General features: G+C 38.9%; 1 protein-coding gene across 1 annotated transcript in view; it reads right to left on the bottom strand.

Moving 5' to 3' along the window:
• Window positions 1-4,064: 4,064 nt before the first annotated feature.
• CARS (cysteinyl-tRNA synthetase) overlaps window positions 4,065-10,008 on the bottom strand; it is a 29,945-nt gene continuing 24,001 nt past the window's right edge. The window contains 5 exon segments of the mRNA XM_017726613.1: window positions 4,065-5,573; window positions 6,671-6,754; window positions 8,035-8,094; window positions 9,444-9,511; window positions 9,954-10,004. Of these exon segments, the coding sequence (XP_017582102.1) occupies window positions 5,439-5,573; window positions 6,671-6,754; window positions 8,035-8,094; window positions 9,444-9,511; window positions 9,954-10,004 (398 nt within the window). The 3' untranslated portion in view covers window positions 4,065-5,438.

Here is a 10,008-nt window from a genome sequence, read left to right as displayed (position 1 = left end):
GTGCCCGCGTCCTTAAAGTGACAGCAATTTCCCTTTCCTCCTTGGTCCTCCAACTTCCATCAAAAAGTTATCTTCAGTAATCTGCAGGAACTTCCTGGACTATGTGTGCCGGGCCGTGCTGTCCCTCCAACAAATATCAGGGTGGCTGGAGCCCCACAGGAGAACCAGGGCCTGTGACCACGAGGCTGTTTCCAGCTGCCTCATCAACCTCCTCCTCCTGGTCTGGGCGCCGGTCCCAAACACCCACAACAGTGTCACCGTATCCGCCCTTAATTCTCATCCTAAACTCTCAACTCATTCATCTCTCCCTGGGTAGAGCTCAAGCAACTCCACCACCTCGCCTCTCTGACCTGTCCTCGAAAGTACACAGCCATCCATGACAACATTCCAGCCATGTGGGCTATCCCATCGTATCTCAGCGATCACAATGAGATCCCTCCATGCCTCAGTAATTGCAATTTGTCATTAAGATTATTCATGCTGGGAGATTAGCCATGCAGTTTCTGAGGCACCGTGCCTGGCCTGTGAAACGTGGTGCTGCTTTACAGCTCCTCTGCAGCGAAGGTGGATGCGGCAGTGCCCATCTTCTGCTCGGACACAATTCCCTGTTAAAGCAAGCCAAGAAAATCCCACTGTCAGCCCACGTTGTGCGTGCATGGCAGTCTGCAAGCATTGGTGTGAGGAACTGGGCAATTTCAGCACCTGGAGCCACTTCCAGAGTTTCAGTCATCTTTCACTCAATAGGAAAAAAAATCTCTAACCCTTTTCTCCTGTCAGGGAATTCCCTTGTTCTAAAAAAAGGTTTTCTCCAGGTCTGCAGCTCAGATTTCTGTAACAACTAGTGTTTGGAAGCAATGAGAGCAACACTTTATAAATTAACGACTAGTCAATATATTAATGTTGGATTAAGTCATTTGTGATAGGAATTTAAGTTACAGGAATAACTAAGGAATCTTTGACTAAATAGATACCAATACTGTAATTAAAAATGAAACAATTTTGAAAGAACTGCAGGAATGTCATAGCCAGTTGCACAAACAAGCAGATTTCGTGGGCCAGAGGACATGTTCAGCGGAAGGTTCCCCTTTACTTTGCTTCCAGCTCCCTTTCCCTGTTTCTCCAACCCAGTCCTTTCTGTAACATCAGCAGGTTAACAGCCTTCTCATATTTCCATTAATCCTTAATTTTGGGGCAACTTTATTCATGGTAGTGGCTATGCCTGATTCTCAGTGTTCCAAAGAAGAGCATAATGAACTCTGAAAGAAGGGCTTATTTGAAGGTATTCCTACTCCACACTTTTGTGCTTGCTGCTGGCTCAGACCTATCAAGTATTTTTTAAGATTTTTCTGTCAATCACCATTTTGTTAAAAGCCACTCAGATGCTGAGTACAAACTCCAAACTTTGTCTCCTACAAAGATGTAAGAGAGGTTTTGCCTGACTGTGAGATCTAGCTGCACCTTTCTGTGTTTGTATATCAAGGTAAACACACATTTCAATTACCTTACACCTCTGGATTTTTAGTATCCCTCTCCAAAGGCATTAAATCTCCCATGATCAATGAAGGATTTTCGCTGACTGCTGTCTAACCTCTTGTAGCACAGTGTTACACTTCAGGACTGTGGATAAAGCACAACCTGTGGAGTCATCTTGCTGTCAGGTGCTGCTACCCTGCAGAGAGCTGCAAACAGATATCTGCTGAATCACCCTGGCTCGATTTAAGCACCCAGCCTCACATACAAGAGCTTGGAGAACCAAAACCGAGGAAAGGGATTGTGCCAGAGCTGCCAGACAGATGCACTTGACACTGGAGAGCAAGCTTAAGCTGAGATCTGTAACTAGCATTAAACTGTCTGTGTCTTCTGCCCTTGGGTGGGTATTAATGGAAACTGCTCTCACGGGGTGAAATGCCAGACATTCACACCCTAATGTGACATGTAAGACTTAGTCTGGCAATGACTTTTCCTGCAGGGGAGGAAGAAGTTTGATCATTGCTAAGCAGAGTCTTGGCACTAAATAGCTGATGTGCTTCTTAATTAATCTGTTCTGTCTCAAGGCACGTTAAGTACTATGCATGTGGTACATATAGAAATTGCCTTGTGAAATCACAGAGTGGAGTAAAATTCCTTCCCATATTTGTGTGGTAGAAGTTGTGTAATTAAAGAGGCAGCTAAAGTTGGCCCAACAACTACCACCAGCTGAAAATGCTTAAACTTACCTTCAACTTCTTTTTCTACATTTTAAGCTATGTCCTGTATGTGGCAGGGAATTGCTTATTTGCATGCTTAAAATGCATCCGTGCCTTTGTGCAACAGCAGACAGCAAATAAAAATACTAGGATAAACAGGTCAAAGAGAGTATCACAAATGTAATCAGCACTCATCAGTTGAAAGTCTTCGAAAAGATTGGTGGCATCAAGTTCACAATGAACAAGTCACAGATTTTTCTACCAGGATCTGAACAAAATGAGTGATGGGAGGAGTTTGTTCTCTTGAGTGGCGCAGTATTCACATTTGACATTAATGGCAATATTCACATCAGAAAGGCTGAAAGGCACACTCTGAGCAAGAGACAATTAAAATTTGCTGCTGCCAAGTTTGGCCTTCAGCCAAGGGTACAATTAAAAACAGAAACACCACTCTTTTATCTTCCCTTGCCATCTCTGAATAAATTCTTTGATAGGTGGGAAATTAAAAGCTCCACATTGTATAAGCAAGATGAGGTCTCTGTTCCAGGAAACTAAAATATTTTAAAATTCTAAGATTTTGCTATGAGGATTTTCATTTTCATAATGCTTAGAAAATCCTATTTCAGGCTGGCTTCTCTGAGAGTGTGTATGCATATACGACCTTAAAAAAAACCAAACAAAACCAACAAAAAATTGAAATACTGTGTAGTCTGTCCCTTTTTCTGGCTGAGTGAGACAGATGACTAAGACACTGCAGACCATTGCTATTGCATTCCCTTCTCCTGCTTGCCAGGTCTCTCTCACAAAGCAAATGCAATGGAATTCACTTAAGTGGCACCTTGAGGGATTGCCAGGGAATAGGTATTGTCTGTGCAATTCAGTAATCCCACAGATCAATTGGCACACCCACACTGAAAAAGTCATCTTAAGCAGTGTGCATCCAAGCCTGGCTGCAGCATTCTTTGTTTGCTACCAAGTTTTCCTTCACCAGGATTTTATGCATACTGAATTTAAAAAAAATACTGAGGGAGGGAGGGGGAGAGGGAGGGAGGGAGGAAGCAGTGTGTGCATGTGGGAAGCATACAGAAAGACTGGAAAATAACCTTTGGAAAATGTGAGTCTGAAATGCTCCCAAGATCCATGCAAGGAGAGTTGTCCCAGAAAGAAAATGAAACATTTAGGAAGGAAAAAGGGCATTAAAAAAAATTCGTTTACATTGATATAGTAGGTAAGTAATGGAATTGGATTAGGTTCTACTAAAAACATAGCAGGAAGAGAAAGAAACAACATGGGGGGGCAAAAGGCAGGATGTTATCATGGAGATGCCATAAGCTACAGTCCAGGACAGCAATGGATCAACAGCATCTTCTCCATAGTTAAATACTAACTAACCTTAAGTAAGTGCTAACTCAGACCACCAAAAAGAATTTCTGTATGCAAATTCCTGTCACTATTTGACATTAGGTAGCAGCTTCAGAAGCAGCATAGGCACGTCCCAGCCTTTCAAAGATACCACGAATGCACATGCATCTTCAGGGAGCATGCTGGGAAGAAAATGATGAGCTGATAATTCTGAAGGGAGTTAGGATCTAAAATGCTGCAAAAAATGTAATTGAACCTTTTCTCTTCCCAAACCAAAGGATGAAGAAGTTGCCCTCATGGCTGTGGCTGGCTGCTTAAAGTATCATTGTGCAGTTTAAACATGCATTTACATAACTGATTAGAAATTAGCAGAATAATCAAATACTGAATGCAAAATTAATTGAATTAGTAATAGCAAGCTAAAGGAAAAGCTCTGTAAACCACATTTCAAAAAGATGGTTGTGGAATAAAGAGAAGGTCAGTATTCTCCCCCACTGCAGAGAGTTCACATACAAATTGCACTTCACAACAGATTTTATTTTCTGCACACAAGATGCATGTGCTTTACTGACCTTAACATTATGTATGTTTTCAAAGGCAAATACAGGCAAATTAGAAAAAAAAAACCCTACTAGACCTTTCTGTTACTCCAAATAATGGGTTCATTCTTCAGAAGGAGGAATATAAATACAAAAATATGAAGGAAAAGCAAAGATGTTTTAACTCTTCATTAAGGAAAGGAACAGTCTGATGATTGTAGCAGGAACCTAAGAGTTGAGAGAGCAGAGGTGTCATTTCTGCAAGTCACCTTGAGAATATTCAATGAATATCATTCTGCAAATCAGACACTTGGTTGTTCTGGGCAGCTGCAAAGTAGGTGAGATATTTTTTAGGATTTCATGAACTTTAGTTCATCTAGTAGCTTCTGCCAGTGAAATGCATTGTTAGGCAACAAAGAGCTCTCCCTGCAGATATAATATTACCATACTACATTAGAAAGGTTATTATCTCAGGGTTAAATCATCATGTTAAAAACATCAGTCTTGAATACAGAGCCATGTCTAGCTGTATTCCCTAACTGCAACTAATCCACAACTGTATTTCAGTTGGAAACCCTCTGTTAATTCCCCATGGCTCTGAACTGGTAATTAGGTACGGAGTACTTTGGGTAATCAGGTACTTTGGCAGGGCTCCTGTTTCCTTGAAGGGATAGCTCCAAGAATACACCACCTCTGCCATCAGCCCTTCATGTCTTTCCCACCTGTTTGTTCAATACAGGTGCATTTGCCTTGTACTTACCCACTTGACTGCAACTGCAGGTTGATGATCTGTTCCCTTTTTCAACAAAGGGACTGTTAACTTCTACTATGCAAAGTGTTCTGGGTATACTTATGTGAGTTTTTAATAACAGCAGCTAGAATAAGTATCATAGTGGAACTACCCACTTTTCCTGCTTATGTAAAGATACTAAAGTCATCTGGAAAATACTGTTCTTACTGTGGGGCAAATTACTCAGCTCCCACTTAGCAGTAAATTTTTCTGACTGTAACACTGGCTCTTAGATAGAGATCAGTTCGCAGGACAAATTAACCAAAGCCTGGACAGCTAGAATGAACAGGAATCCTTATGTGGATTTGCTGACTGAGCAGCACCTTCACAAACAGAACTGGCAACCACTGTTGCTACTGTTGAGAAGAAACTTCTTACAGGTTGGCTTTTTTCTAATGATAGATTTTTATTGCATTTCCAGATGACATTATTAACCCACGTAAACAGGAATTTTGCTTTGCACGTAATAGAAAGTGTAAACAGAAATTTGAGCATCAGTATATGCTCACTTCTTCAATGGGAGCCCAGCACTCGCCTTCTAAATAAAAAGTCCCGTTGTTTTCAATTTGCACTTCCATTCTGAACCATTTGTAGATACTCCTTGTGTAGCTTTTCTTGGGTTTCATAAAGTTTCTTTAGCTTCTTAATTTGTCCTTTGCTAAGTTCTTTGCCTTCTGTATCATGGGTGGGAAATCCCTGAAATATTAAAAAAGAAAGAGTATTTAAGATAAATTCTTGGACTGCTTTTATTCTTTATGAAATCATGTTTTAATAAGAAAGGGAGATAATGTAATAATGACAGGCTGTCAGGAAGGGGTGTATCTTGGCTAATTTTAGTCACCTAGAAGTTTGACAGCTAACTTGGGCTATTTCTGTGTGTTCCCTTCTTAGTTAAAGAAGGGGCATAAGGGTGTATTTATCTTCTGTCCTGTGCCATGTAAGGGAAGCTTAGACCACTAACTTCTAGATGGTTTTAGTTAAGAGAATAATGACTAATTCCTGAACAGATGGTTAAAATAATCTTTTAATCATACCAGCAGATTGAATTGAAGGCTTAAAGCAAAAGCAGTAAGAGATTTATGCTCTTGATGGAGAAAGTATGATCAGCATTTTTATGGACATTCTCTTTGGCTTGAAGGGGTATTTTCCAGTATTTATGCTCTCCATTCTGATTTGCCCCCAGGGCCTGAATTTGTGCAGGTGAAGGGGAGAGGCAGAAGCAGGATCAATGCCCCAAATCAGGTATTGAAGAAACAGTGCTTTTATGTTTTCCAAGTAACACTTTTATCTCCAAAGGGAGCAATCAAGAGCAAAGTTATGCATACAGCCCCTTCAGAAATCCTTTGCCAGGAGTGAGCAAAACAGTGGGCAGAAGTGAACAGGAAACACAGGACCTCTCCAAAAAACATCAGTTTTGGCAGAGTCGGGGAGTTTGTACTTGGAAGTGAATACCCTGCCTTGCACCAGAGTAACAAATCTGTGAATGAACATCATTCACATTCCTACCCACAATATATATTTTGCTTTGCAATCAGAGGAGCCAAAGGAAGTGTACAATGAATGTACAAAGGAATGTAGAAAGAAAATACCCTTGAAATGATGGTTAACAGAGACCTTACTCCACAGTGCACAATAAAATTCATATATCACCTTTTCTTTCTCTCCTTCCCTCCTCTCGCCACATTAATAGCACTGCACTGGAGGTTTGGAACAAGATTGCTATAAATATATACAAATAAGTATGTACAACTGGGGAAGGAAAACCTCTTCCTATATGAAGAAAAGTCTCTTACATGTTCATCAAACATGGAGTATTTGTCAACTTCCAATTTAAACATTTCATGTGGTGAAATCTTCATTTTTTCCAGTTTTGCTGCCTGTAATATAAAACATGCATTAACATCACAGTTAATTACTGACAACCTGTCACATATGCAAAAGGAGAAATAGATTATAATTTCAAAATCAAAGAGCACTTAATTCATAATTGTTTATTATGTGAAAAGAAACTTGGAGTGAGGTGTTTCTCACTAGGAAGGAAGTTCCTCACTTCTTCTACTGAAGACTCAGTAGGTCTTAGCTGTGCTTGTCTGGGGGAAAAAATGGTTTAAACCTGTAGAGAACCACTTTATAAAATAGATACATTGCAGAAACTCAAAATAATTTGCTTGTATACTCCAAAAACTACATCTGATTCTTGCCAATTTGGTTCCTTAGTCGACACAAAGTGAATAGTTGCTACGAGTAAAGAATATTCAGCAATTAACTCACTGCAAAGGGAACTACCTTTATCAACCTTCCTGCTGGGAAGCAAAGGTTTCTATGCAGGTCACAGAAGAATCAGATGCAGTAACTGCACCGAAAATAAACTGAACTCTCCCTTATCTGTATACAAGCACATCTCAGAATCTTTTCCATGTAATTTTTGCCCAATGCAAGGGAATCACCTTTTTGAAAGAGTGAAAAAAGGTACTTGGAATTTGTGGATGATAAATGCTATTTATCTTGTTTTATCTCTGTACGTGGTGCTCTCTAAAAGCTTTCTTCCTCTTTTAACACAGGATGTATTTCCTGTGCTGTTAAAGTCATCAGCATGGCAAACAATATTTTCTCTTATGAGTTTACCTCCTCTGTCTGCCTACTCCCCATCCAAAGCCCAAAACCTTTGAGCTATCTGAATTCCGACCACAGAAGTAAAACATTTCACTGCTCAATCATAAGGAACAGGGGATTTCTAACATAGAAAAAGAAAAAACAAAGGAGAAAAAGAAACCCTTTTACATATACCTATGATACTAGAAAGGGAATAAAATAATAAATGACACAAGCAAAATCTTCTCTAACGGTAACAAGCATGTAAGATATGACTTTGTCAATTAAGGAAGTAATACTGTTTATAGACTGAAATTAAGTGCTACAAGTTCTTCTGTAGTAAGTTATTGCAGGCTTTAGTTGTGTTTTCAAAAATGGTTTCTCTATAAGAATTGAAAGTCCAAATCTGAACTGCAAGCCAACGTCATTCTGAGCAGGAAATTGTACACAAAAAAAAGAAATGGAGACCTGGTTAAGGCTGGGCAGAGAGCCTGTGTTCTAACGTGTTCTTTCCTGCATGTGACTATTGCTACCTACCACCTTCCTTCAGAATGAGGCTACTTACTTCCTGCTGTTGTTTTTTCCTTGCTGCTTCTTCTTTCTTCCTTTTTTTCTCTTCTTCTATCTGTGAGAGGCAGTGTTAGTGAGTAAAAGGTAATGCACTATTTCATTTAGTTGTTTTCTACAAACCTGAGCCAGCTCCCCTGGATATCTAATTACAGACAGAACTGGCAGCATGACCTGCAGCAAACCCACCATGCCTTATAATTAGGATTGTCTGATACTTCCCACTGTATGACTTTGATTTCATTTGCTTTTATTCACAGCTAAACCAGTTTTAACTGTTCAGAATGCATTTTGCATGCAAAGTGGATACCTATAAAAGAATACCTAAAAGAAATTGTCCTGTCATTTTAGGGGGAAAAATGTTTTGCAAACGAGTTTTTAAAAAAGACTGTATTTCAGTGATATTTTAAGCTCTTGCCTCAAACTGTGAAGACATCACACTTTCTCAAGCAGCAGTTGTATCACTTGATGTTCCTAGGGAAACAACTATCCAAATTTAGCCAACTTGCTAAAAATCCCATCTTGCACTTGCCCAGGAGAGACCTGTCAGTTCTCCAAGGGTTCTGCCAGTGCTGAACATAACACTGTTTCCAGGGAAAAGGGACTCTGGCTGCAGGTCCTACCCAGCAGCTATAAGCAAACTGCCTTCAAATGTCATTCTGATGAAAACACCTGGAGTTGGCTAAAACAACTTTTTACTTCTCCCTTTTCTAAAAAACATCAACATGGAATAAGAAATGTTGGAAAATCTTCCAAGTGTTTCTAGTCATGATAGAATTTTACTATTTGGTAAAACTGAAGACAGACATATGAAGTGTTACTCTTAAATATCACAAAGTCAAACATTAATGCTAGGAAGTGCCAAAAGCAGGGCTTCTGTACAGACCTTGGACATGTGAATTAGAATTCACAAGCTCTTTATAGTAACATGAATTCTTTCCCCCACATCCTGAATGTCTCACTAATCCACACTATATTAATTAAGATTTAGCCAGTACATTTTTTCCTCACATATGAGATGAATACAAACTAGTTCTGTGGAAAATGTTGACTTCATTTGTACAAACAAAAGAAGTCTGTATTAGCTTCTCATTGGAATTGTTCTTCCAGAGAGAAAAGACAGTTTGAATGCAATACTTAACATCCCTTAATTATATACAGATCTTAAAAAGCAAACATAAAAAATCTTAGAGGTATTCTCTAGGTCCCATACAAAGTTTTCAAGAAGCTGTTTTGAAAAATTCTTTTTCTCAACACACTTAAATTTTTGTATCAATTCTCTTATGCCATTTTCCTTGTTGCTAGGCTGCTATTATTTTTCTTATGTATTATCAAAGAAATGTAGAAGTATCCATAGCTAACACATTACTCTTAATTTTAAAAATATAGGATGCTTAAAATAGTAACCTTTTTCTTTTCTTCTCTTTCTTTCAATAATGTGTCCTTATCCACTAATTTAACCACGGTTGGAAGTCCTAAAGAAAGCAAAATGAGATTGATTAGTTTCTTAATTAGTCAAAGGTAAATGTGTTCACCCTGTGATAATTGTTTGCTTTTTGCATGCTGAACGCAACTACCACTCAGTGACTACTCAAAAGTGACTAAGAAGTTAGGTGCTATATGAAAAGATGAAAAATATTGCAGTGCATGTTTTTTTATTCTGTACATGCATATATCCAGTTCTACATTATATATTCATACATATATACACCATTATATATGGTACATATTATGTGCCATTATATATAGTATATATGAAATACATACATGGTGCACAGTTGATAGGCTACAGCTTTGCAGTCCTTAAATTTATTGAATTATTCCAGATTAGTTTTGACAGTTTGTTTTCCCACTTCTCAGGAAAACAGCAGGGTTATAAAAACAGCTGCTACAAAGTTTCAAGAGGTAACTGAGTACCTTCATGATCTTCAAGTCGAACTCCAAGTTCAGGCAGGATGTCATCCCGAACAAG

This window comes from Corvus brachyrhynchos, unplaced genomic scaffold (genome assembly GCF_000691975.1).
Source record: "Corvus brachyrhynchos isolate BGI_N302 unplaced genomic scaffold, ASM69197v1 scaffold62, whole genome shotgun sequence".
Lineage (NCBI taxonomy): Eukaryota > Metazoa > Chordata > Aves > Passeriformes > Corvidae > Corvus > Corvus brachyrhynchos.
This window is presented reverse-complemented; position numbering and strand designations above follow the sequence as displayed.